General features: G+C 40.8%; 8 protein-coding genes, 1 long non-coding RNA gene and 1 other non-coding gene across 10 annotated transcripts; 3 read left to right on the top strand and 7 right to left on the bottom strand.

Annotated features, from left to right (window-relative positions):
- Positions 1–14: 14 nt before the first annotated feature.
- LOC145710896 (uncharacterized) lies at positions 15–1,132 on the bottom strand. The gene is made up of 3 exons (XM_081788607.1): positions 1,104–1,132; positions 475–1,062; positions 15–428 (listed from the first exon to the last, which is right to left on the bottom strand). The coding sequence occupies exons 1-3, from the start codon at positions 1,107–1,109 to the stop codon at positions 102–104; spliced, it is 921 nt and encodes a 306-aa protein (XP_081644733.1). The 5' UTR covers positions 1,110–1,132; the 3' UTR covers positions 15–101.
- A 354-nt stretch (positions 1,133–1,486) lies between these two features.
- LOC145711014 (uncharacterized) lies at positions 1,487–2,330 on the top strand. The gene is made up of 2 exons (XR_014135114.1): positions 1,487–1,621; positions 2,106–2,330. It is a non-coding gene; the product is annotated as an uncharacterized LOC145711014 (long non-coding RNA).
- Positions 2,326–4,050, bottom strand: LOC145711012 (uncharacterized). The gene is made up of 6 exons (XM_081788727.1): positions 3,649–4,050; positions 3,336–3,604; positions 3,016–3,217; positions 2,779–2,969; positions 2,569–2,732; positions 2,326–2,525 (listed from the first exon to the last, which is right to left on the bottom strand). The coding sequence occupies exons 1-6, from the start codon at positions 4,009–4,011 to the stop codon at positions 2,389–2,391; spliced, it is 1,326 nt and encodes a 441-aa protein (XP_081644853.1). The 5' UTR covers positions 4,012–4,050; the 3' UTR covers positions 2,326–2,388.
- A 7-nt stretch (positions 4,051–4,057) lies between these two features.
- Positions 4,058–4,130, top strand: TRNAV-AAC (transfer RNA valine (anticodon AAC)). Its single transcript has one exon. It is a non-coding gene; the product is annotated as a tRNA-Val (tRNA).
- Positions 4,131–4,137: 7 nt separating this feature from the next.
- On the bottom strand, positions 4,138–5,796 carry LOC145711013 (serine protease 48-like). Its single transcript, XM_081788728.1, has 3 exons — positions 5,446–5,796; positions 4,764–5,110; positions 4,138–4,453 (listed from the first exon to the last, which is right to left on the bottom strand). The coding sequence occupies exons 1-3, from the start codon at positions 5,605–5,607 to the stop codon at positions 4,153–4,155; spliced, it is 810 nt and encodes a 269-aa protein (XP_081644854.1). The 5' UTR covers positions 5,608–5,796; the 3' UTR covers positions 4,138–4,152.
- Positions 5,797–6,061: 265 nt separating this feature from the next.
- Positions 6,062–8,115, bottom strand: LOC145698757 (uncharacterized). The gene is made up of 5 exons (XM_081775979.1): positions 7,435–8,115; positions 7,109–7,362; positions 6,661–7,054; positions 6,402–6,618; positions 6,062–6,360 (listed from the first exon to the last, which is right to left on the bottom strand). The coding sequence occupies exons 1-5, from the start codon at positions 8,065–8,067 to the stop codon at positions 6,101–6,103; spliced, it is 1,758 nt and encodes a 585-aa protein (XP_081632105.1). The 5' UTR covers positions 8,068–8,115; the 3' UTR covers positions 6,062–6,100.
- Positions 8,116–8,253: 138 nt separating this feature from the next.
- On the bottom strand, positions 8,254–11,145 carry LOC145711451 (uncharacterized). Its single transcript, XM_081789144.1, has 8 exons — positions 11,021–11,145; positions 10,023–10,771; positions 9,742–9,949; positions 9,353–9,664; positions 9,152–9,297; positions 8,878–9,110; positions 8,491–8,836; positions 8,254–8,446 (listed from the first exon to the last, which is right to left on the bottom strand). Exons 2-8 carry the CDS (start codon positions 10,505–10,507, stop codon positions 8,254–8,256), a joined length of 1,923 nt encoding a protein of 640 aa, XP_081645270.1. The 5' UTR covers positions 10,508–10,771; positions 11,021–11,145.
- A 5,373-nt stretch (positions 11,146–16,518) lies between these two features.
- LOC145698688 (uncharacterized) lies at positions 16,519–17,087 on the bottom strand. Its single transcript, XM_081775902.1, has 3 exons — positions 16,953–17,087; positions 16,732–16,905; positions 16,519–16,685 (listed from the first exon to the last, which is right to left on the bottom strand). The coding sequence occupies exons 1-3, from the start codon at positions 17,024–17,026 to the stop codon at positions 16,571–16,573; spliced, it is 363 nt and encodes a 120-aa protein (XP_081632028.1). The 5' UTR covers positions 17,027–17,087; the 3' UTR covers positions 16,519–16,570.
- A 31-nt stretch (positions 17,088–17,118) lies between these two features.
- LOC145698677 (uncharacterized) lies at positions 17,119–18,769 on the bottom strand. The gene is made up of 6 exons (XM_081775893.1): positions 18,542–18,769; positions 18,316–18,403; positions 18,105–18,268; positions 17,764–18,058; positions 17,304–17,702; positions 17,119–17,258 (listed from the first exon to the last, which is right to left on the bottom strand). Exons 1-6 carry the CDS (start codon positions 18,644–18,646, stop codon positions 17,131–17,133), a joined length of 1,179 nt encoding a protein of 392 aa, XP_081632019.1. The 5' UTR covers positions 18,647–18,769; the 3' UTR covers positions 17,119–17,130.
- A 2,143-nt stretch (positions 18,770–20,912) lies between these two features.
- Positions 20,913–23,638, top strand: LOC145706952 (meprin A subunit beta-like). Its single transcript, XM_081784417.1, has 6 exons — positions 20,913–21,070; positions 21,111–22,657; positions 22,738–22,900; positions 22,944–23,122; positions 23,193–23,441; positions 23,483–23,638. The coding sequence occupies exons 1-6, from the start codon at positions 20,916–20,918 to the stop codon at positions 23,611–23,613; spliced, it is 2,424 nt and encodes an 807-aa protein (XP_081640543.1). The 5' UTR covers positions 20,913–20,915; the 3' UTR covers positions 23,614–23,638.
- Positions 23,639–24,686: the final 1,048 nt, after the last annotated feature.

The following is a 24,686-nucleotide window of genomic DNA, read 5'->3' as shown; positions in this document are numbered from 1 at the left end:
ATGTAAAACTGCGATTTTTCTTTTGAATTTATGATTTATCGGGGAATTTTATTTGAAAAATTGTGTACAAAAAATGACTTGAAAAAGAGAAGAAAAGAATTTTATGGCGCCAAAAGGCAGCCCATCGCATGAAACTTCTGATTGGTAAGAAAATCTTCTTGCCTCTTGAGCATTGCCTTGGTCTTCGCTGGAATCATTCGTTTATTGACGCTGGTGTCGATTCCGTCCATGCAGACATAGGTGTAGTGGAAGCTTCTAAGAGCGGCAACAAAATTTGCAATCGTATCACATGGTGCATTTTCATCGACGACTGGGGGTACAAAGTCTGCTTCTTCTCCTACGTCCGCCATTACAGAGCAATCGCCGGGCATTTTGTTGTGCTCGCCCATCCAGGTGAAGCGGGAGAAGATGTTTTGGAAGTGCTTCGCCTAGAGATCAAATTATTCGTCAGCGAATAAATGGCGTTGATCTTACCTTTCGATCTTGAATATGATCTCTTTTATGATCATGTCCATCAAACACCAAGCTCTTGATATCCTCAAACGCGTTCTGAACCGAGTTCCAAGCGAGATTATTTGGCGGCTCCGAAAACGCTGTGAAAGTAACGCTCATTCCAGTTTTGACGATCACATTTTCGTTCGACTTGAAAACGAGTGTCATGTCGGATCTGGTCCCAACAACATCCATGGGGTTCGCAATCGCGCCGCAGAGGCGGGCAAGCTCGAAATTTCCATCGGGACCGTTGTAGAAAATCGCAGCGTCTTGATCACACACACCGCCAAGTCCGGCATCCTCGATGTCGACGTTGTCAGCGATTCGAGCGCGGATTGAGTAGCCTTCTGGAGCTGTGACGTAAACTCGGTAGTACTGGTTCGGCAAGTAGTTTCCCTCCCCATCGACTGGGATCGACCAAGATTCGGTGAGGGCACCTTCGACGAGATTGAATTCGATTCGAGCGGTTGTATCTGGAGTCCAGATTCGAGTTTCTTCGGTGATTTGAGAGGTGTCTTCTGAACTTATTGTTCCAAGGGCAAGAGCAGCTGAGAATAAGGGAAAAGCGAGCTAAGAAAAAAATTATCAAAAATCTTCGAAAAAAATCATACCTTCATTTACTGTTATCTCTTTCTCTCTCTGACAAATCTGATAACTGACCCTTTCGTTCCCTTCATTTTATACCCGCGACGAGCTTGTCGCGCTTACAAACATTAGTACCACTTCCAATTTTTTGTTAAACACTTTCTTTGGGCAACTGTTTATTTTAGATTTTGCTCAATTTTTTTATGATCAAGCGGGTGTACATGGAAAATTTTGTTTGAAGCTTGTTATGATTTCACGATTCTTGCTTCTTGAGACCGTTTGGTGTGGTTAATTATTCCGTATTTGATTAGTTTTAATTAGAAATTCATCGAAATCCTGACAAGTCATGAAATTCATCAGCATTTGACGGTTGATTTCGCTTTGCCGTTTGTATGATAATTGGTCGGTATAAAAGGAGGACAATTTTCTTCCAAATCATAATCGACTTGAAAAAGAAAAATCGACCAAAAAATGAAGTTTTCTTCGATCATCGCTCTTTTCGGAACCATGGCTTCTGCTCAATTCTACGACTACGATGAACCAAGTAAGCTTTTTAAGGGGGGTTTCTAGAAATTAAGGGGAGGGGGTCGACGAGAATCGGGACTTTTTGGAACAAAATTCCGAGAAAACCTGATTGGCTGGAAAAATTTGGACTTTTCGGGTGAAAAGAAAAAGGTTGAAATAATCTATCGGCGAAAAGAAGAAAAAATTTTGACCAGAAAAAATGGTCGAAAACTTGTCTCAAAGTGGACCCCAAATTGCCATTTTGGCAATTTTCTGATTTTTTCGGACACTTTTGGTAAAGAAGTGCACGAAATTTCTGCGAAGACTCGCGAAACTCTTTGCCGATAGATTCTTAATACCCTTCTTTTCCCAACCGAGAAGTCGAAATATACTTACACAATCGGGTTTTTTGGGAAATTTGTTCCAAAAATTCTTATTCTCGTCGAACTCCCCCTTAAAGTTCTAAAAATCATAAATCTAGCAATTATTCCCCGTTTTATCTTCTCAACCAACCTTTCCTTCAGTGGAAAAACGCGCTGGTGACGGAAATTTCGCCACCGGAATGGGCGGTCGAGCATTCAACGCTTACACTGGTCGACGACTCCGAGCCATTGACGGAGGTTCTGCTCGATACCGACAAGCAATGTTCGGATAAAACATCATCATTGGGAAAAATCAGCGCTTATATGTTTTTATTTTCTTTATTTCTTACTTCTGCATGACGAGCAAATAAACTAACCCTGCTTCAACGAGTCGTTGTTTATTTCACCAAAAAAATTCACAAAGTATAAAAACAGGAAAGAAAATTTATGCACAGCTGAGATCGCCCTTGACTTTGACATTCCAGGAGACCTTTCCTTTCTTGACTTTGCATTTGCCCTTGTTTTTCGCGCAATTGTGGGCGATTTTGCCGCTTGAGTCGAGTTTTGAAAGATTCCAGTCGGCTTGAAAATAATTTCAGTTTTCAAAACAGTTCAGGGAACATACCTTCGTCGAACACGTAGTCGGGGTATTTACCCTTCAAATATTCCTCTAAAGAGGCAACATCGCATTCAGGAAGAACAACTGGAGGAGCATCGCATCTTTGGGCACCGATGAGGATTGTTTTTCCCTTTTTTCGCTCGCAGACGAATTTTGAGACATCCTCGGGACTGAGAATTAGGATAAGAGTTCTCATTCGTTTTGGCTGGAAAATACCTGTGTTCTGTATTTGAGCAATCCAAGGAGCAAACAACGCTAGTTCCATCATTCGTGCAATCCCATTCTCCATCAGTAGGATGATCCGCTAGAAGATCGCTCAAGACGCATTTTTCGCACGATGCTTTTTTTATCACGCCTTTGCTCACTCCACTCCAGCCACTTTCCATGCAAGTAGTGACAATGTCCGTCTAGAAAAGAAAATGATGAAAAAAGCAAACTTGCTTTGGGTTTTACTCTGATTCCGCCAGGACAGGTATGGTGGCATGTTTCACGGCCATTTTCTTCTCCGCAGATCCATTCTCCACCAACTGTCGGGTGAGGGACTGGACCACAAGGGTTTTTAGGTTCTTCAGGTCCATCTGGTCCCGATGGGCCGTCCGGGCCCGTTGGTACTTCTGGCTCTCCCGGAGGAGCGGGGAATGAGTCATCGTCGCAACTAGAGAAAACGATTAGGGTTGTTGATAGAAGTCGTCGAAATCCGCATCATCAGCATTTCCATATGTATCCCAAAACACAATTATCTCCCCTCGCCGACGGCGCCCTTATCCACTTACTTGATCTTTAGTCCTTCTTCGTCTGTCCACAAGTCCTCGGGATTCCAATTGTTCCTGCTCCAGGAATCATCACTGAGTCGAATTTTTCTATCGCAGTTCAATTTGTACCCAGTCGCTTTTGTCGGGCACCAAATCGTGCATTCGACTTCTGTGTTGTCAGAAAGATTGCAGACAAACTTGAGATCAGTTTTTTTCTCGATTTCTTTGACTTCGAAATCCCAGTCTCGACGATTGCATCGGCGGCAGTCTCCATATTTCAATTGCCTATTCTAAAAATATTTTTAAACGCTGAAGTTTCTTTAATCGAAGTTACATTTGGAACCCTCCATTCTCCACCATCGCATCTCGTCGTGATTCCTGTATCTTGACTGCCCTCGTCGCAGATGTAGCTGCAAGTGTTGGCCCCCTCGGTGCACTCCCAGCTTCCTCCCTTGATCGGAGTTCCCATAATTCCATTCGATCCCCAGTTAGGAATGTGGCTCTTGACGCAGCCATTGTAGCAGTCGCTCGCTAAGCCCTCGTCGCAAATGTCTTGCCCATTCGCTTCCATCTTGAATTTCCGCTGCTCGTCTTTAATCCAATCAAGGAAGTTGCTCGTTCGAGCAAAGACGCCCGGGAAGCCTGCTCGTCGACAACCGTCTACTCCCCAACTCGTGACACCGCGAATCACGGGCATGTCATTTTCAATGCAGATGAGGGAAGAACCTGAAAAGGGATGGAACGTTTCCGTAGTGTAGTGGTTATCACGTTCGCCTAACACGCGAAAGGTCCCCGGTTCGAGCCCGGGCGGAAACAATTTTTTTCAGCACAGATGTTTTCATCCCTTTCCTGAATCACCAGAGCAAGTGGAATTTGTGCCAGAAATGTCTCCTGCGCAGATTTCGCTCTCTTCTCGGATGCCGTATCCCCAGACATCCTCGAACTTCTCATTGCACTGGTCAACATCGTAGATGTTCGCCTTCATCTCCTTCAATTTGCTTGAAAGTTGTTGGACATTGTAATCGTATTTTCCGAAACCAGCGGTGAAACAGACTGGTGGAGCTTCAGCGGATAGGTCGACATCTGGATCGGGAATTCCGTCGTCTGGTAGACAGGCGGGAGCAACGCCGTTATTCATGCTGAAGCGGAATTTCAGAATACGGTAACCCTCTAATGTAATAAATTTCGAAAACGTCAGCTCGGGCCAGATTTGAAATCGTGAAAATTCAATACGTCTAAGTCAACTGCGCTCTCTACGGCAATTATCTCACCGAAGGGGACAAGATAATTATTAGATAGAGGATTTACATCGCGATACCGGGAGAGTTTTTAGTAAAGAGAGCGGTAGTTTTATAAAGTTTTTTTTTCTTATCGCTTCCTTTTTAAAAATTGATTTGAATCGATTGGAGTCGAAAAGTTCAATTCGGCCTTAATCAGGGGGCTTTTTACCTGATTGGTTTTCTCGTGAAAATCAAGCAAACATCGTTCTCCGCCGATTCCGAATCCTCCCTGTAGTCCGGATGTCTGACAAATCTCTGCGCTCGATAAAGTTTTCTGTGCGCATTTCCCGGATTATCTCCTGGCAAATCGTTCAAATTAACCATTCCCACTTCAACATCGTATCTGTCGACCAAATCTCCAGTACTGTACTGCCCCTCGAATTTGTAACAGCAGTGCCCAGCAGTGAGAACTGTCCGGGAATCAAGAACCGTTGCACCGCAGAAAAGTTGGGGCAGGAATGCGTGCCAACGCCACGTTAGAGCACCAGCGAACTGACCCCCGATTATACGGTTTTCCTAAACAGCAGAATGGTAAGAGCTTGTTTTGGAGTCCAAGAAGCAAGGATGAATGTAAAAAATGACGGGGAAGCAAAAATCTAAGTGGAAACTTGAGCAGTTAATTGATTTTTTATCATTGCATTCTGACAGTAAACGGTTTCTAGTATTTATCGAGGGTTATCATAGTGACACCCATATTTTGAGTTAAAATTTTTTGCAAAGAAATTGATTTTAATGAATATTTTTAGTGAATTTTCGATAAAAAATGCGATTTTTTAGTGCAACTCAGAGATAAAAAATTGAATAAGGGTGTCACAGGGGTTTCAGGAGAAAAAAAAAGATTTTAAGAGTACCTCTGGAATACATTGTAAATCACCGCTAATGAGCGCTCTAAATTGCTCTCTCTTTTCTTCCTGTCTAAATTGCGCCAAATCTCTTGGATAAGACTCGCTTCGTGGATCTGGTTCTCTTGAGCTTTTTCTTGCTGCGACTGTTAGAATTGGTAGAAGCTTCATTTTCTGCTTCCCTTCTTTTTTGATGGGAAGATAATTTATTCAGTAATTCACCGCAGCTCTATGAGCTAAAAAGGTCGCTGGAACGTTAACCTTATCGAGTAGCGATAGCGCGCTCTAGAAAACTGCCGCGGGCAATTCCAGTGTTCTGACTTTTCTGAATAAATACTTGCGAAAACTGTGTAGTCTACGTCATACTTATTTACGACATTTATTCGGAACAGATGACCGACTATTTGATCGAAGAATAGAGCATTCTATGAAAAGATACGATAAGTTATGTAATATGGAGCAAGCGTAAACGAAACGTGACTTTGTTTTGACCAAAAATATATGCATTTATTTTTGCTTCAAACAGTACTTTACTTCGATATAAAAAGTATTTCATTCCATTCGTATCAGGGTTCGAAATCGGAGCGAAAAATCAGGCGATTTCGAACCCTGATTCGTATGATTCTCGAGGATTTATTTCTTCTTTTTGTGAAATTTCATACAATCAAATATCTACAGGAGCATTTATACTTTCTTTCTGAACCGGTGGCGGGGGCGGTCGAACAGGTTTCTTAATTTCTTTTGGTGGTTCTTGATAAATTGGCTCATCATTTCTTTCAGGCTGGGTTGTCACAGGCTCCTGTTCTTTTGATTTCTTCTTTTTTGTTGATTTTGGAGCTTCGTATGAAGGTGGCGGGCTGTCGAAAGAATCATTGGCATTGGAAACTGTATCTTCTTCCTTGGCGTTCAGCTCAGAAAGTTCATCTGAAAAGCCTCTTTGAAAAAGTTCTCTGATAAATTCTTACCTGGCGACATTTCCCGCTCATTATTTTTCGGCATTTCTAGCTCCTGAATCTCATAATTCAGATCCGGCTCGACCATTTTTATATCCACTGGTGCGCCAAAAAATGCTTCAACTGCAAGATAGCAAGCCATGAAAAAGTGGAGCAAAATTCCGAGAAAATTTCCGAAAATCAAAGGGTAGTCGATTGCTCGCCAGCAGTTGAAATCGAAGAGTTTTGCCTTATTTAAAAATTCTGATCGCATTTTAGTTAATTTTCTCACCTGAATAACTTGAGCTATGTTTTTACTCGTGTCAAGCTCGTAATGCAAGCAGCCAGTCCGATACTTCCGGAAGGTAAAAATCTGATAGCTCGATGCAATAACACGGAAAAACATCGCCAAAAGCGGCACAAGCCCGAGGCAAAACAAAAAGACCAAAAAGCACCACTGCATGCCGGATATTTCTTTGTCAGGGTTGTTCTTTTTCGCTGTATTGAGTTGATGGAAAAGATGGCTGAGGATGAAAATGTTGCCAACAGCGAGCGTGAAGGAAATAAAGGCGGACATGATGACGACCCAAAATTTTTGCTGCTCGGCGTAGTCGTATTTGACGCCGGCGTATTTGTCGAAGAAATAGTACTGGAGCATCAATTCGACTCCATCTTCGAGGAGATAGCTGAAGATCGAAATTAACTTTTCAAAAAAAGGAAATTTTATCGGTGAAAATTACCTGATATTCAGTAAGACAACTTCTCCAATCAAATTCTTCTTCAAATTCGGCGTAAAAGACATTTGATAAACAATCATACAAGTCAGCGGAACAGTAAAAAAACTGAAGATATCCCAAATTGCAACGACGATAAGGGCTCCATTGTTGATCTGTATGTGTTTGTCCATGATATTTCGGGATGTGTAGAGCGAGATTTGGTTGAGATACTCGATGTCGAAGTAGAAATCAAGGAGGAGAGCCAAAATTGGAGCATACTGAAAAAATGACGTGAAATGGAGAATTTTCCAGAAAAAAACACCGCAAACTCAAGAAGAATACTCTTCTACCTGAAAAGCAAGGGAAAAAGCAATTCTCTTCTTTTCCGAAAGAGTAAATTTCGGCCAGCTGGGCGGCCAATAAAACGCTTTGTGCCCAAAAATCACGTCTCCCTCTTCGATTTCCCCTTTGACAACGTCATTCCAGTAGTTATAAGTCTTGTTTTCCTCCGCAGTTCTCTTCCCGTCTGGCAGACAGAAAACTTTCTTGAAACATTTGTAGCCGCGTTTGCCCGATTCTTCCGCTTTGTCGAGTGGTTTTGCGCAGCAGCAGCAGAATTTGTCCTTGGGAACAGAAATCGCCAGGCAGCAGCAATTCTGGATCTTTTTGCCGGGACCAGGTTTTAGGTTTGATTCCCGATCATCGGCGAATTTGAAGATGCTTTCGCGACATTTGGTGTTGTTCCACATAAACGTCATCCAGTAGAAGGCGATAAAGATGTCTATCGAAAACAGAACCCAAAGAAACGTCACAAACCCATCCAGCCAGTCTGGAATATCATAAGTCTCACACGCAAAGCAATATTTTGCGCTCGTCACAGCGGGATACGTTCCATTTTGGTCGATACAGTTCGAAGTTGTGCCATTATTCTCCCAGCAAATCTCTAACCCAGGTTTCTCAAGAACCGGTATATTGAGCACCATCTTTTCTGTCTCTCTCTCTTCAGAATTGTGATTTAAAAAAGGAGATGCATTACATTAGTTGACTTTTTGCGAATAAGCGGGACTGACTAACGAGCTACGATTATTTGACCAGTGACGCGGGGTGGTAAATTTGGAGAATCAACAGGTCGAATTTTTCGAAAAATTTTGTAGGAAATTTAATAATCATCAATACTCGCGAATAAATTTATTGTCGTAAAGTGGCACTTCTAGGATTCCGGAAAAGATGATGTTTGTTCCTTTTGTCGGGAGTTTTCTTTGGCCCATTTCGGGGGTAAGCTTCGACAAGAGTTTTTCTTCTTTCATCGCAATAATTGAGCCAGCGTTCAGGGCCACGGATACGCTTCCATGACCAACAAATCTAAACAAAACGATGCTAGAAAGATGCTGAGTATTCATTTTCACCTTAGTTCTTCAGAAGGCACCCCAGATCTCCTCGTAAACTGGCTGTTGTTATTCGCATTGACTTCGATTCTCACATTCACTCTGCTCCAATTCACCGATCCTTCTTGCCGCTGAATCAGGTCAAAATAAAGCGTTCCTCCAAGTCGCTTCAGCAATCGTTTCGTCTTGTCATTTGGTTGGAAAAACACATTGACTCTGACAGTAAAACGGTAGATTCCAGTATCGGTGATGTGAATTTCGTTGGATTTTTCACCGACGCCGAAGTTTTTGCCGATGTCGTATTCTTCTGAAGTGTCGAGGTTCAGATGCGTTGGGTAGAAGAAAAGTTGCTGTCGTTGCATCATCTCTAGAAAAAAAAAATCGACAAGAGTTTTTGAAAGAATGTACTTTCAAGGCATCGGTCATCCGTTCCATCGCAATCGATAACTCTCTGGAAGGCAAAACGCTTCTGATTTTTTATCGTAGAAATTGACTGGTTATTGATGGAAATTGTTCTTTCTAGCTGAATGAATTTTGTATCCAAGTCGCGGAAGTTCTTCGCATTCGCCATTTTGTAATTGTCGTGTTGAGACTTGATCTTTGGAATTTCCTCGTAAAACGATGTCAGCTGCTTCAAAGCACTAAAAATTTCTAGAAGGGATTTTCGGAAGGGAAAGAGAACCTTGCGACATCTCCTTTGCATTGCTCAAGATTTTCTTTGGACAAAATTCTGACTTGCTCGATTTTTGTTCTGGTCGAGTTGAAAATTTCAGTCTTTACGAAGCTCAATTCTTTGTCGAAATCGGACTGAAGCTTGCGGAATTTGGTCTCTTTGAAGGTTCAAAACAAAATGACCAGACAGCCATCATTCATCTTTTTGAACCTTTTCTAGCAGCGCATATTTCTTCTGAAAAGCTTCTCTTTCCACGACAAATGCATTCTTCAGCGCTTCGATTTCATTTCTTGCTTGTCTCTCATTATGCTCAATCTTCTTCGCCGCCAGCGCTTGTGATCGAACAGCAATGTTTGTGTTTTCATGAAATTCGCCTCGTAGTTTTTCGATTTCTCGTTTGACTACTTCCTCTACAGCTGCATAGCTTGTGCTTTCGGATGTCACGCGGAAGATTGCCTGAGGATCGTCGAGATTGTAGCCGTAGGCGAGTAAGTATTCGATGTAAAGGTACTGCCCAGAGGACTTTTACAGGGATAGAGACAATATTTTTTTGAAAGTTTTTTAGAGACTTTCATGTTTTATCTATCCCCTTATTTTACACTTAGTGGTTTGGAGCGTGGGAAAATGCCCGACTGAGGGAGGTACCTGTCGTCGAATTTGAATGGCGTGTCGTAGACGTACAATGAAGATCGATCGGTTGATTGGTATTCTAAGCTAAGCTTGGAATGTTTAGACGATGCTTCGAGGATTAGAGTACACGCTTCTCCTGATGCTCGATCTCGGATGAAATCAAAGAGGTTTACGGTTCTTTTTCAGGGGAAAATAATCATTTTAAATAATCTCGAGTTCGCAACAGATGGCGCTTTTTACTCAATAGCGCCTCTTAGCAATTGATTTATCTCTTATCTGATTGGTTCTTTTCCCTTTCCCATCAACATGAATCACTCCTCCACACTGATTCGGTCTGAATGGTTGTGGCAAGGGTCTGACAGTTGTATAACTGACCCTCGGCTGCGCGAAATCCCTTTGATAAATTTTTGGCTCTTGAGTTGTCGTGGTGGTCCTCGTTGTTGACGTTTTTGTTGTCGGCGGTTTCCAGATATTTCTTGTCGTCGATTTGGTCGTTGTCGGTTTTGGAGTTGGATAGACTTCTTGTCTGTTTAGTTTCGGTGCGCCTTGACGATTTGCCCTGCTGGTTGTGAACTCTGATTTGAAATTGAACACGTGGCCGTTTCTATTTGCTTCGACGGAAAGAGATGTTCTGCCATCGGCTTGATCCAGGATAACGAGGGGCTGAAGATCTTTGAGCTTGTATTCAATTGCTTGTTTGAGTTCTTCGGCTGAGATTTGCCCGCCGCTGAACATGTCCCAAACTTTTTTGAGGAATTCTTGATGGTCTGTTATGTCGCCCAACTCAGGAAATGAGGGATCAAAATACGGTGTTCTGCTGTCAGGTTCTCTGTGAAGTTCAGTTGTGGTAGATGTGCTTGTTGTTGAACTTGTCGTTGTTGTTGTCGTCGATGTTGTCGATGATGTTGTTGATGTGGTCGTAGAAGTTGTCGGAGCAGTCGTTGTTGTCGTTTCATATTCCGTCGTTTCAGGAAAATATTGAAAGGAAACATCAGGAGCCTTTTGAGATTTTAGGAAGTGAAAATAAAGAAAAAAGCGAAGCAAAAAAGGATTACCGTAGTACGGACCTCCAAGGCGACGGGCTCAGTCTCCGAGGGAAACGGTCCTGCGACGGAATAATTTTGGCCTAATACACAAGTTCAAAAATAATCATGAAAGACGGAATTATTCAGAGTTCTGATGGTCAAGTCATGATAATTTTTGAACCTTGTCATCAGGCTCTTTTTGCCCAAAGCCAGAGCCATTCACCTCGATATCTAAATTTTCAAGCGCATATTCATCCGGGACCAGATTCTCTTCGTGTGAGTTTTCCTCGTAAAGGGCATCGTAATTTTGATAGTCTTTCTTGTGAATAAAAAAGAAGCTAATGAACAAGGAAATTAATCAATTTTTGATTATCCATTCATTCAGGAGGGTAGGTAGAAGCCGAGAATTCTGAACTTTCGGAGTTGTAGCCTTGGTCATAATACGCATTTTTCTCGTCATCGTACTAGAATTTCATTCAGGAGATCAAAAAATTTTATTGTGAATCTCGATAAAAAAATTACCGTTGCATAATAAGCAAAAATCGTCGGCAAAATACACAATCTTCTCATTTTCAACGTCTCTTTTTTGCAAACTTCAATCAAAAAATTTTTGAGTCAAAAACAAAAATTCTCAATTCTCTTGAAACCATTGGCGAGGTACTTCCTCAACCCCGAAAAGACAACAAACAATAACAAGACTCATCAAAGGTCAAATGTCAATTTGGCTAAATGAAGAAAAATGAAGGCGTTTTTTGGGCTTTTGTGAAGATTTTATTGCAAGAAAAATAGGAACAGGAATGTTATAGGTAAAATTGCTAGAATCAAAAGGCTTAATGAAGTTTTTTCTAAATTTAAGGGTATCTCAAGCGTTAATTTTTAAAAAATAAAATTATCGCTTGGGATATCCTTAATACAGTGAATAAGTGGAATGACATGAAAATTGCACAGCTCATAATTTTTTTTCAGAATCTCAAGTTTTGTGAGGTCTGAAATTGCCAGAATCCGGCTAGTACGCTATTTTGGCTAAGATTTTCCAAATCCAGGAAACCGGCTTGGAGATTTTGAAGAAGGTAGACATGGGATGCTGCTCAGGAACGTTTTTTCTTCGTGAAATCGCGGGGAAAATACAGTAAAACGGATTTGCTGCTCATCGTTACTGTACTCTCTTGGCCATTTCGAGTCGAAAATAATTTTTGAAGAAACTTTTTTTTGATTTTTTTGAAGGTTATTTTTTTGACAAAAACTTGAAAAAATCGCAAAAAGTGAATTTTATGCTGCTTTTTCGAGTTTGAGTGATGTGAGCATGGAAACTGGTGAATTTTATAGTGGAAGAGGGTGAATCAGAATTGAATGTTTGGTGAGTAGGACACGTTGTGCTCCGGGCGATTCAAGCGTCAATAGGAAGAGAGGTGAGTAAAGACGAATTTCAATAAGAAATTTTCGGGCAAAAAAATGACCCCCCTTTTTATGTGCTCATCTGAAAGAGCGTAAAAAGTTGTGCTAGAAAAAAATATTTTTTTTGCCTAGGGGCATAAACTATGACTCATAGGCCCGATTGAAAAAATTACAAACTCCCCCCCTAAATAGCCCCAGGGAACTTATTTTTTCGGGAGATTTTGACGTCATTGGAATCCTCAGGACTCAAGCTTTTGGCGGACCCCTTAACCGCGGCCAACCACCCGGTTAACCGCGTGGTAAACCGCGGTTCATTTCTCAAGGTACAGTATATATGCAAATATACATACCAATCGACTTATTTTTCGATGCTGCATTCATTTTTGACCAAAGAAAAACCAACCGGGTGGTTAACCGCCCGGTTGACCATTGCTGATGAAAATTTTTCAAAAAAAAATTTTTTTCAAGAATTTTTTTCATTTTTTTTTTTAAATTGAAAAACTTTCAATGATGAAAAATTTTCAAGAAATAATTTATGAAGTGATGGAAATTTGGCACTTTTCTGCGCTAAATGCCCGCATCATTATGCTCAGCAGCTTATTGCCAACTCGACTCATCTATGGTGTCACGAATGAAGAGATAAGGCTTATTGTGAACTGGGCAAATAATCTTGGCTCAGAATTCCAACGTGACAAGCCTCTTCGCATGACGAACAAGCACGTAAAAATGGCCTTGGAGAGACGTGAGCAAGTTCTCGGTGGCGAAAAATATGATGACGATCGAAAAGCAACAGTTAGACGATTACGCGGAATCACTGATGAAGACAAGGAATCAATTTTGGATTATATTTACGACCACAGCGATGAATCACCCGAAACAAAGGCATTTGAATGCAAAACGTCACTCATCATCGAAAGATCCATTGATTTGTATGAAAATCTAAAGAAAGAAAAATTCCAGATGAAGTTCGGACTTCTCTTCACGACTAATGAGAAAGTCGAGAAAGTTCAATGCACAAGAAGACTCGCGCATTCGAAATACAATGGACTGTGGGAAGAATTCAACGCTGTTCGTCTCTCAAAGGGGCAGGAAACGATCTCTTTGCATCATTTTCGGGCGCTCATACCGCCGATGATGATCGAGCCACGTCATCGGGATACCTATCAGTGTATTTGCGCTCCGTGCAGTAATCTTGGGAACCTCCTATCGAAATGTAAGCTTTTAAATAATATTTCAAATCTAACAGATTTTAAGTCTCCGACCTTTTGATCTTACAAAAGATCGAAAAACGAAAGCTGACTCGTGAAGAAATCATTGAGATGATCTACGACTTGAAAGGCTGCAAGAACTCAATATATCAGGACCCTTACATTGTCCCTCTTGCATGTGCGGAAAGCAAATGCGACTGCAATGATGGCGAGGGAAAAGTTTTACCTCTCCTGCGGGAGCGCTTCGAAGAGATCGACGTTCTTTTCCGCGATGAGACGCCGCAACTTGAGCGATACAACATTATGCTCATGAGAGATGTTTATAAACGCCTTCAACCAGGCTCCGAACCGGTTCTAATCATGAAAGATGTTCATACCCGCTTAAAGCTCAGTGATAAGGTAAACTCAACTATAATTATTATATTCTGAAAGTATTCAGCAACTTGTCGAAGATCTCAGCTCAGCATTTGATGAAAACTCCTATCATTACTCTGAGAACAGGCTTGCAAATCTTCTTTATGGACAGGTACGACGCGGTGAGAAAGAATTCGACAATACGATTTTCTTCGAAATTGATTACAGTGGAGAGTACACCTGTCAAGGAGGAGTAAAGACGACCCAAAACGTAAGTAAAAAGCTCGGAAAAATCTTGTGCTAATATTTTTTCAGGCAGAAATGGGAACCAAAATCGAGCTTGTTGTTCATATCGTTGTTGCTTGGGGATTCAAGATGACAGAGTCGGGTGAAAGAGAGCGAGTAAGACTAGACTCAGGACTTCTCATGGAGAAAAACAAGGAAAGAAAATTCGTCAAATCGCCCGCTGTTATCAAAACCCATCTGCTGAAGGTTTTGAATCACATTAAAACAACTCAGCTGATGACCATCAACGAAGATACAGTTGGCGTGCTTCTCAGCGACAACGCTGTTGAGTACAAGTCCAGATTCAGCCTAGCAGACATCGCTGATACCGACAACTGGGGCATACAAATGATGAAAGCGTTCAAAATCACCCGACATGGGAAGTCGTTTGTGGACGGTGCGGGATCGACTCTCAAACAGAAAATGCGAAAGATTGAAACAGAAGGGACTTACATTCCTTCGATTGGTTTGGAAAAGCTGATTGAAATGCTGAATGAGTCGCCATCAACTACCGAAAAAGGGACGTCTTTCCACTTTTATATCCCTGGAACGACCCCGAAGTCCGGAATAATGTGGAATCATGAAACAGCATTTACAAAACTGATGTCGATGCCTTCAAAGAAGAAAGACGGCTCAGCCATACGACGCGGAAATCAACAAATTCGAATGGTCAAATACGTCCGAATCCCGATTACAAAACGGCATTTTGAGGACGAAGAAATCAAGTTTCTTGTTGCAACAAATATCTGTCCTAATCTGTGCCAAGTGTGTTTCTCTGCCACTCCCGAATTCTGTGCAAGCGTTCAAAATTACGCTCTCTCTGTGAAACGAAGTCAGTTTTTCTTCAATTGAAAGAATAAAGTCACAAAGATCAAATATGAAGCTAAAGTTTTTTCAGTTTTGAAAATTTTTCAGTTTTGAAAGTTTTTCAGTTTTGAAAGTTTTTCAGTTTTGAAAGTTTTTCAGTTTTGAAAGTTTTTCAGTTTTGAAAGTTTTTAAGTCTTGAAAATTTTTCAGTTTTGAAAGTTTTTCAGTTATGAAAAATTTTCATTCTTGAAATTATTTCAATTTTGAATTTTTTTCAGTTTTGAAATTTTTTCACTTCATAAATTATTTTTCATCATTGAAAGTTTTTCAATTTAAAAAAAAAAAATGAAAAAAATTCTTGAAAAAAATTTTTTTTTGAAAAATTTTCATCAGCAATGGTCAACCGGGCGGTTAACCACCCGGTTGGTTTTTCTTTGGTCAAAAATGAATGCAGCATCGAAAAATAAGTCGATTGGTATGTATATTTGCATATATACTGTACCTTGAGAAATGAACCGCGGTTTACCACGCGGTTAACCGGGTGGTTGGCCGCGGTTAAGGGGTCCGCCAAAAGCTTGAGTCCTGAGGATTCCAATGACGTCAAAATCTCCCGAAAAAATAAGTTCCCTGGGGCTATTTAGGGGGGGAGTTTGTAATTTTTTCAATCGGGCCTATGAGTCATAGTTTATGCCCCTAGGCAAAAAAAATATTTTTTTCTAGCACAACTTTTTACGCTCTTTCAGATGAGCACATAAAAAGGGGGGTCATTTTTTTGCCCGAAAATTTCTTATTGAAATTCGTCAAAAAGGATTATTAGATCTGGTGATTGAGACGCTTGAGTAAGATCATGAATCATCAATTGCAATTTAATTTTCCGGGAAGATTTTAAAATGACGAAATATTGAGAAAAGCTCATCTTTTTTTTTGAGTTGTTTGAATTTATTGATGAATTTTTGAATTCAGAAGATGTCAGGAATTCTGTCTGCAGCTCTTGGATTCGGATTGCTCATCTGCCGAACTGGCGGTGGTCGAGAGGGGTATCCTTCGCTCGGAACTTGTCCCGCCCTCATTTGATCCATCTTCATTCGGTCCAATCGGGCTTCTATCTCCTTGACCTTTGCTTCCATATTTTCACCAGAAAGCGAGAGCTGGGAGCCTAAATACGGCATTGAGGAGCTTTTTTGTTGCCCTCTCCTGGGAGCAACTTCGATGATTTTTCCTCGATCGTTTGCTCTAGAAAATTAATCTTGAGGTCTTGAGTCTCAACCAGATTCTCAAGCTCTTCAACTCGTCTTTTCAGGTCGCCATTTGCCATTTTTGATTCTGATGATTCAGCCTGCAAGAATCGAATTCGTTCGTTCATCTCTCTCATTTCCTGCTTTATTTTTTCGAATTCTGAATGATCGATCGAAAATTTGTTCAGAAAAATTTACCATTCAGGAATCGATCATCAGGCTCATCTGTCAGAAAGCTCTCACTTGCGGGATAATCAGCCATCTTGTTGAAACCGAAAATGGAGTAAGTCTTCTCTTTGGAAAAATTTTTCTTTGTTGGAAATCAAAATGCAAATAGTGAACAAAAGAATAAGAGTCCAAAGAGACCTTCTTTTACTGTAAGATGTTTTTATTAAAAATTCGATATTGTCAATTTTATATTGAGTCAAAGAGAGTAATTTTCATCTGAAAATTGATAACTTACATTTATCAGTAATAAAAAGCGGCAGTTTATAATAGATTAGGCACATCGTAATTGACTCCCTTAAAACTCTTGAAGTTTTCTTTCCAGGCATTTTTCTTCTCATCTCGCAATTTTCCTATTCTTGCTTCGGTGTTTTTCAGTCTTCGAAGATTTTTAGGAATGTTTTCATATATTGAAAATTTCATACCTTTGCTCGTCACATTTGAACTTTTTGGACACGATGTTAGCGAAAGCAGATCGCATAATTTCACTGTCGTAAACTTTGTGGGCGACGGTCAGGCCTCGGATTGAGCAAGTGTCGTCGATTGGGATGTTGTTCATGACGCCGAGGCAGATTGCTTCCGAACGAGCCATGTTTTCACTGAAAAGAAGGGCCGGAATGAATAATCAAAGGATTGGAGAACAAACCTTTTTCCCATTTTTTCAATCAGCATCCCAATCCAGCAATCATCCAGCGGCACGACCTTCACCTCCCCGGCCATTTTCGCCAAGTTCCTCGAAAACTCGCCAGTCGTCAAATATCCAGCTCCAGAAAAGTACGGTGGCCATTTGGGCTCCCGGTAGATTTGATTCGGGATGAAATATTTTATTCTCGGATTTCGGGCGACAAGTTCGGGTCCTTTTTGCAACCAATGGCTTCGATGGAAGAGGAGGATTTGATTTTGGAGATTTCGTTGATGAGATTTTGGGGGACCAATAAGATGTCGTCATCGCCTTCAAATTTTCGATAAAAATTAATGATTCCTTTGAATTTTGTACCTTTGAAGACGAAATCCGCTGTAGAGCATTTTTCTTCAATAAACCTCAAAAACGCCATGTCCTTGTAGGGCAAATTATAATGACTCTCTTCAAAGTCCAGCACCAGCAAATCTTCATTTTTCCTCATTTCTTCCGTCAGATTCGCATTTTCCTTCTGCCCGATGATGAAGACGACTTTGATTTTGAACCCGAGTTTGGTCCAAAGATCTGGGTTGAGCCAAGTGTCGCGAATGGAGTTTCGGAAGTTGGATGACTCGGGCATTGACTTGATTCCGAAAAGAATGGATTCGAAGTCGGATTCGTTGGAGTTGGTAAAATCGCAGGTTGATGGAGAATGAAGGGTGGAGAAATTGAGCTTCGGGTTAAATTCGAGCAACTTGTTGATGTGCGAAAATTGACCTGAAAAAATTCTTTGAGTCGAAAATCTTCCTCACGATTTTTATTGCCAAAAGAAGCTCACCATTATAAATGCACCTTCCATCCGGCCGCCGAAATCGCTGTTCTCTCAAATCTTTGTACGACTTCTCCAAATAGCCGATGTTGATCATGTGCTCTCCCTCCAGCTCATCGTCGCATTTTTCTAGCTTCAGCATCCATGAATGTTCCCCGCTCGTGCTGGAATACGCTTTTGGACCGGCGCGCAGCTGAAAGGCTCCATTTTCTCGTGTTATTCCAATGCAATCGTCAGCTTTTTTGCATCGCTCTTTTGCTTCTTCGAGACTTTCGATCTTTTCGCAGCGGTTTTTCGTACAACCCTAGACAAAAAAAAATCTCGACAAAATCGAATATTTCATTTCTTACGGAAATATAAGTATCAGCGTAAAAATTCCAATCTTGATCGTTGCTCATGTCGAGATTCAGGAGAAAACGGTCTATTCGACTCGAAAGCTGGTTCAAAGAAGATCGCAAATTATCGACCTCGTTGAGTAAATACTCTTTCTCGGCGTACATGTTCTTCAAGGAGGCTAAAGATGCTTAGGGTAAGGGTAAGGTTTTAATGGGTATTTTTTACCTTGAGTTGTTGAGTCATAATAAACTTCTCTGAAAAAAGCTGAGTATCGAATTTCAGGAGACATCGATTTCGCAAAAATAAAGACTAGCTAAAAAGATTTGGTAAAATCTGACAGGTTCCTTTTATATTTTACTGAAAATGTTGAAAATTTTGTGAAAAAAAAAATTGTTTGAAAAAAATTATTTGAAAAAAAAAAATTTGAAAAAATTTTTTGAAAATAACTTACAAATGGCAGACAGCAAATAATTCCCAGCAGGCAAATCTTCATCCTCTTTTCTTTAATATTTCGCCACTTCAAATTCAAATTCGCGGAGAAAACTCTCTTCATCATTTTTGTTCTCTGTTTTGTTTCCTTTCTCGGATTGGGGGAAATGAGGAAACGGCGATTTTGAATCTGGGAGAGATGTTTTTCACAATTTCCGACTCGTCGTTTTTTTTTGCCTTCGCGCTGGGAGAAAAAACAAAGACGATTTGAAGTGCTATCAAATCGCCAGATGTGATAAAAAATCGGGGTATTTCCTTCGTAGGAAAAATTATTTATAGATTCTTCGAAGCTCGAAGTTAAGAAAAATGACAGGCAGACAATGAATGGTTAATTGCGTTTGAATAGTCGAATGACGAGAAGAAAAAGAGTTCCGATCGAAACAATGGGCAAAGTTACGTTTTTGCGGAATTGGTGTTTTACGGAATTTTGCAGATTCTTTCGGGTATCCTCCGAATCCTTGGGAAAAATCTGATATCTATGTTCTATTGAAATGATTTTCAAGCCTTTAATTCTTCATTTATGTCGTCTGAAGGTTATTTTGGAGTTTTTGTCGGTAGGAAAAATATATTTTTGCGTTCATTAAATTTTCTCCCTCTTAGGGTTAGTGTTAAGTCCAATATGCAGCATAATGAAATGTGCTTTAGTCAGTCAGAAATGCCAACCGCGGTAATTTCTGTGTAATGACCTTGGCTGTAGAATAACCTGTCGAAAAAATGACGGACTAAAAAGATTCCGCCATCCTTTATATACCGATAAAATCAAGAAATGAGTTAGAAATTCAGAGAGCACAAAAACTAAAGGAAATAAAAATAAAATTTCAGACTAAGAGCATATGAGAGCAATGAGTCTAATTTCAGATTCTTAAAGGTGATCCCTTGAAAGCTTTTTCCGGCGGGCTCCGAATTTGATTTATTTTATGGAGGCGCCATCAGATTACTAATCTACACACTAAGTACTTACACTAAGTGTGTTTTATTGATTTTAATAAGAGGCCGACTAATTTTATTTTTTTCCTGTCAGATTCTTAAAATTTAAGACTTAAATAATGATAATTTATCCTGGATTAAAATGTTGAAAATCAGGGCTGGGAGACGAATTTCAATAAGGATTTCTGAGTGAAATCCTTACCCCCCTTTTTTATTGGCTCATCTGAAAGAGCGTAAAAAATTACCCTAGTTGAGTCGGAAAGATTGGCGAATTTTCGAACTTATGACGTCATAGCACGTGACGGAAGTTACGAAAGTACCAAACTTTGGACGCTTACCATTTTCATGTCGCTTGAGCTATCACGACATGCAATACATGAAAATGATCGTCTGATCGAGATCTTGGTGTGCATTTAGGTTTCATCCCTCGAAAAAAATCTCATCCCTTTTATGAAAATCAGGTACTAGTGATAAAGGGTTGAAAGAAATTTTTGAAGGGATGAAACCTAGATGCACGCATAGCTCTCGTCGCGACGATCATTTTCCACTATCACACGCCCTGATAGCTAGAGTAGATCGAAAATGCGGAGCGTCCAAAGTTTTGGTACCTTTGGAACTTTGGTCACGTGCCATGACGTCATTTCGAGGGAAATTTCATCCTTTTTTGGGCGAATCTAGGATAACTTTTTACGAAATAATTGCACTATTTTTGGGAGGTTTCTGGAACCGAAAAAAAAATCCCGACAAAAATTTTCAATTTTTTCATGTAAATTTCAATCGCCCACCATTATCTGCTGCGGTAACGAAAATTTCTCAAAACTGCCTAGAAATGTCCATTGTGGCCTGGAAAAGCCATTTCTGCATAGTTTTAAGAAAATATTCTTCTCAAAAAATTTATATATTTTTTCTATTTATGTATTTTTTCTGAAGTGTCTTTTTTTTGAAAATTTTTGTCGGAATTTTTTTGTCGATTCCAGACACCACCCCCTATTTTTGACCAATGACTTTTTTTTGGATTGGTCAACGTTAAACCTGGTAAAAATCGAGTAAAACATTTAAAATGATCGCGTTGGGGAATTATTTACAAAGTTCCTTTTTTAGTATCACCTGTAAGGGTTAGGGTTCGGAAATCGAGGTGAAGCCCTCCGAATCCCTGGATTTCAGGCTAAAATCCAGGAATTCGGAGGATGTCCAGGGATTGGGAGGTTCACCTTCGATTTTAATTATTTTTTTGGGTTTATCTTTCATTTTAACAAAAAAAAAAACAAAATATAAAATTTTCAATCAAAGATTAAATTTGTTTGTTCGAAGTCCCGACTTTGCATGGAGCAAATGTTTGATCTCTGCAGTAAACACAAGGACCTCCTCCAGTCTTTTCAAGCTTTTTATTCCAAATTTACTTCTTCAAAATGAAGCTTGCAGCGTTTCTTGCTGCGTCAGTTTCGGCCGATGTGCTCGAAACTGAAGAGACTTTCAACAAAGAATTCGTCGATGAATTGACGGATGGAGATATTCGCGGAAATTTTGGGCCATTTTTTCAGAAGAATTCTAGATCCGCTATCAGGTAGGGGAATTAGAAGGTCGTTTTCACTGGAAAATTCTAGGTCTGATTTTGTCCGATGGCCATCATCAACCAACTACGTCCGGATCCCGTTCGAAATGGCCAGCCACATGCCAATCGTTGCCCGTGGAATCGCCCAAGATGCACAGCGAAATTACGCCCTCCGGACTTGCATCGATCTCCAGCCCTGGCAAGGCGAAGAGGACTACGTCTACATAACACAAAGCGGCGGTTGCTGGAGCTACATCGGCTGGGCTTACAATGGAGGACAACAATTGTCGATCGGCGAGCGATGTACAACTCAATCTGGCACATTCCAGCACGAGTTTATGCACGCTCTCGGCATTTTCCACGAACAATCGAGGCCCGACCGCGACACATACGTCGAAATCAACGAAGAGAACATCCAAGACGGCACTTTGAACAATTTCAACAAGTACGACTTCAACTACGTCGACATCAAGGATGTCCCTTACGATTACGAAAGCGTGATGCACTACGGCGCCCGTGGATTTGCGATCAACAGCACTATCGATACAATCATCACGAAAATTCCTTATTTCTCGAAAGTGATTGGCCAGCGCAAGGATTTTTCCCGAGGTGATGTTCAAAAAATCAACAATATGTACGAATGCTCCATTCCTCTCCGAAACTCATATTCTGTCGACTTCACCGAAATGAACTGGGGAGGTTTTGTCAACGAGCCCGTCGACAATCCCGACTTTGAGGAGAAAGAAAACCGAATTGATTGGCGCCAATATGACGTGAGCGAGAAAGCTCTAGTTGGAGACACCAGCTATCACGGGACAAATGGTCAAAACGCGCCGAAAACTCGACAACTCGTTTTCCCGGATTCCGATCAATCCGACGGCCGATTTGACCACGGCCGATACCTGGCTCTGAACGGCTCTTGGTTCGAAGGCGACGATCACACCGGGAAAACAGGCATTCTTCAGTCGAAACAATTCACAACAACGACGAAGCAACAGTGTCTGGAAATCTGGACGAACATCAAGTCCGCTCAGCCGACGGAGCTAAAGGTTGAAATTTGGGAGTCTGATGATCGATTCGGAGAAGTTGTTGGTCGATTTCCTGTTCAACGATTTACCATCACAGCTGAAGAGCAACAACGATGGGAGAGCAATAGATGGACGATCGATGCCCCGGAGCGATTCAAGGTTCTTATTACGAGCACTCTTACCAGCGATGAAGATGTCATCGTCGTCGATGATATTTCCGTGTTGGACAAGGTCTGCGAGAGTCACTCCTGGCCGATCTACGGGTTCCAGGAACTCTACGATAGCAAGGAGAAGGGCGAGTACATCACTTCCGAAATGATGACCGCACCCACAGGCCACAAGTTCAAACTGCGATTCTACCCGAAAGGACATCCTGACAGTGACGGAACTTATGCTTCTTTGTTCTTTCATCTTCATGAGGAATCGAATAATATTCCCGGGCTCAAGTGGCCGATGGTCGATCAGTACTTGAAGTTCATCGTTCAAGATCAAATCTCAGACGTCGTCAATCGAATGGATCAAAATCGAATCCGCTCGACGGAAATTCTCGAGAATGATCCCGAGTCGCCAGGTTTCTTATCTATATATATTCAATGATGAAAGGTTAATATTGAAGTCGTTTCAAAAGAAAATCAATATGCTTTATTTTAGAGGGAATTTGGGGAATGGTCGATGATGCAGATCACGAACGCCTGTCGGAAAAATCTTCAGTTGGATACCAGACGATGATTCCTCTTTTCGACTTGTTTGAAGCTTCTTATTCTTACATCAAACACGACATGGTGATGTTGATGCTTGATATGCGCGATCTGAGGTGAAAAAAAAACTTCCTTGAGTCGAACAATTATAATGTTCAGCACCCTCGATACATCTTCAAAACTCGACCGATGCATGCAACAATGCCCGGACGAATGGTTTGACCAGGGTGTCTCCTGTCTGCCAGACAAGGAAAAAGCTGGAGAGTACTCTTGCCAGTGCAGAAAACCATTCATCGAAACAATTGTCGATTGGAAGATCTCCTGCACCTGCCCAGAAGGTAACGGCTTCTCATTGATTTTTCTGGGAAAAAAACGATAAGGGTGTCACAATTCTAATATAAATTTCAGGATACGAGTACAACCCAAATGCGATCAACGAAGAAGTCGAACGTCTCACTTGCTTTTCTCTTTGCGATTTCCCAGAAACAAATCCATGTAACGAGGATCAAATTTGCGAGCAAACTCCATCTGGGGCAGTCTGCAAGAGCGAGAACGATGCTCTTTTTCCTCGATCCGCGACTGTCGAAGAAATGGATGATTCATGGAACGAAGTTGAAGAAGAAGATTTCATTTTTGGCTACACCCCACTTGAATTCGGTACAACTATCTTCATTGAAATCGTATTATCGTAAAATTAGGTCTTGCTGTTGCCCTTGGAGTTGTCAGTGCGATGCTTGTTATGGTGACTCTCTTTGCTTTTTGGCGACATGAGCGAGAAGATCCTCGATCCTGCGAAACCAATTCGAACCCAGCTTTCAAGTCCCTTTAGATTCTAAAGTTTAGAATGAACTGAATAAAAAGCAAGAAAGAGTTTTTGAACATCTTTTTAGCAGAAAAAGCGGTATAAGAAGGCAGGCGCTCGAGCCAAGACCCTTTGAATTTTTGAAAACGAGTCATTTTGGTGAAAAATTTCCGGCAAATGAAAAATTAATTTTTTTTGACCTCGTTTCGACCTTTTCTTGTCTATATCAGTCGATTCTAGAGACACCAAAAACAACCGAAAATGCTTATTTTTCCGAAAATCAGCAAACAACAATGGCGAAAAAACATAGAAGAGGGCCAGTTTTACACAGAAGCAGAAGCATCACATATTTGCATGACTTTCGGATGCGGCATTTTTATTCTTGTCTGCGCGATGATCGGGTACTTCTACTACAAAGTGGTCGAAACAACTGGTTTTGCTTTGCCAGGTCTTTATCAGGTTTTCTTCATAAAAATATGATTAAGGGGGTAGAACTAGATTTTTGGAAAAACCGTGATTTTCGTCAGACACTTTAAGGGATCACCCCCCGATTTTTCAAACCTTTGGCACCGGTCATTATCGCCTATGATTAGATTCCTCGTGTTCTGAGGATCATTTTGATATATGATAGTACCCCTTTACATGAATGCATCCCCGAAATTTTGGTTCCCAAAGTTCGGGAAAATGCATGTAAATTGTACTTCGCGTGAAAATCGCAATTTTTTTCGATTTTTCATTGTCATCGAAATAACACAAACAAGGGCTCTCTCGAAAGCTTAGAATGTGAAGATTACGAATATAATAACCGCACTAGAATTTTCGGCCAATTGTTGGCGCTAGAGAGCATTCTAACACCCAAATAACGCCAAAAATGGTTTCAAAAAGTTTTACAACTAGAATTTTTTTATTCACTTATCCGATCATGCTGATTCTACCAAAAAATAAAGATTAGCGTCTATACTTTTAGATAAACCAAAAAAATCTTGAATCACAAAGCCCAAAAAAAAGTAGATACGATTTGAAAAAGACCGAAAATGGCCATTTTTCAAAATGTTAATCACTTTGACGGCCTGTAATGCATAAGCGAATGTTATGCTGGC

The sequence above is a fragment of the Oikopleura dioica genome, chromosome 1 (genome assembly GCF_907165135.1).
Source record: "Oikopleura dioica chromosome 1, OKI2018_I68_1.0, whole genome shotgun sequence".
NCBI classification, from domain to species: domain Eukaryota; kingdom Metazoa; phylum Chordata; class Appendicularia; order Copelata; family Oikopleuridae; genus Oikopleura; species Oikopleura dioica.
Note: the sequence above shows the minus strand (reverse complement) of the source record. Positions and strands in the feature narration are given on the sequence as shown.

Bases quoted from the DNA above. Each gene is read 5' to 3' on its own strand.
- LOC145710896 (XM_081788607.1), bottom strand. The intron at 429-474 runs GTAAGATCAACG...TTTGATCTCTAG, and splicing joins ATCATATTCAAGATCGAAAG to GCGAAGCACTTCCAAAACAT.
- LOC145711012 (XM_081788727.1), bottom strand. From the start codon at position 4,011: ATGCCCGTGATTCGCGGTGTCACGAGTTGGGGAGTAGACGGTTGTCGA. The intron at 3,218-3,335 runs GTAAGTGGATAA...CGTTTTCTCTAG, and splicing joins GAAGAAGGACTAAAGATCAA to TTGCGACGATGACTCATTCC. The intron at 2,526-2,568 runs GTATGTTCCCTG...ATTATTTTCAAG, and splicing joins CGACTACGTGTTCGACGAAG to CCGACTGGAATCTTTCAAAA.
- LOC145711013 (XM_081788728.1), bottom strand. From the start codon at position 5,607: ATGAAGCTTCTACCAATTCTAACAGTCGCAGCAAGAAAAAGCTCAAGA. The intron at 5,111-5,445 runs GTACTCTTAAAA...TCTGCTGTTTAG, and splicing joins ATTTACAATGTATTCCAGAG to GAAAACCGTATAATCGGGGG. The intron at 4,454-4,763 runs GTAAAAAGCCCC...ATTCCGCTTCAG, and splicing joins TTCACGAGAAAACCAATCAG to CATGAATAACGGCGTTGCTC.
- LOC145698757 (XM_081775979.1), bottom strand. From the start codon at position 8,067: ATGGTGCTCAATATACCGGTTCTTGAGAAACCTGGGTTAGAGATTTGC. The intron at 6,619-6,660 runs GTGAGAAAATTA...TTTTTAAATAAG, and splicing joins ACATAGCTCAAGTTATTCAG to GCAAAACTCTTCGATTTCAA. The intron at 6,361-6,401 runs GTAAGAATTTAT...GAGGCTTTTCAG, and splicing joins TGAGCGGGAAATGTCGCCAG to ATGAACTTTCTGAGCTGAAC.
- LOC145711451 (XM_081789144.1), bottom strand. From the start codon at position 10,507: ATGTTCAGCGGCGGGCAAATCTCAGCCGAAGAACTCAAACAAGCAATT. The intron at 9,950-10,022 runs GCGCTATTGAGT...CCCCTGAAAAAG, and splicing joins GATAAATCAATTGCTAAGAG to AACCGTAAACCTCTTTGATT. The intron at 8,447-8,490 runs GTGAAAATGAAT...CGTTTTGTTTAG, and splicing joins GTGCCTTCTGAAGAACTAAG to ATTTGTTGGTCATGGAAGCG.
- LOC145698688 (XM_081775902.1), bottom strand. From the start codon at position 17,026: ATGGCCGGGGAGGTGAAGGTCGTGCCGCTGGATGATTGCTGGATTGGG. The intron at 16,906-16,952 runs GTTTGTTCTCCA...CCTTCTTTTCAG, and splicing joins ATTGAAAAAATGGGAAAAAG to TGAAAACATGGCTCGTTCGG. The intron at 16,686-16,731 runs GTATGAAATTTT...AAATCTTCGAAG, and splicing joins TTCAAATGTGACGAGCAAAG to ACTGAAAAACACCGAAGCAA.
- LOC145698677 (XM_081775893.1), bottom strand. From the start codon at position 18,646: ATGATGAAGAGAGTTTTCTCCGCGAATTTGAATTTGAAGTGGCGAAAT. The intron at 18,059-18,104 runs GTAAGAAATGAA...TTTTTTGTCTAG, and splicing joins ACGCTGATACTTATATTTCC to GGTTGTACGAAAAACCGCTG. The intron at 17,703-17,763 runs GTGAGCTTCTTT...GAATTTTTTCAG, and splicing joins TGGAAGGTGCATTTATAATG to GTCAATTTTCGCACATCAAC.
- LOC145706952 (XM_081784417.1), top strand. From the start codon at position 20,916: ATGAAGCTTGCAGCGTTTCTTGCTGCGTCAGTTTCGGCCGATGTGCTC. The intron at 22,901-22,943 runs GTGAAAAAAAAA...TATAATGTTCAG, and splicing joins CTTGATATGCGCGATCTGAG to CACCCTCGATACATCTTCAA. The intron at 23,442-23,482 runs GTACAACTATCT...TCGTAAAATTAG, and splicing joins CTACACCCCACTTGAATTCG to GTCTTGCTGTTGCCCTTGGA.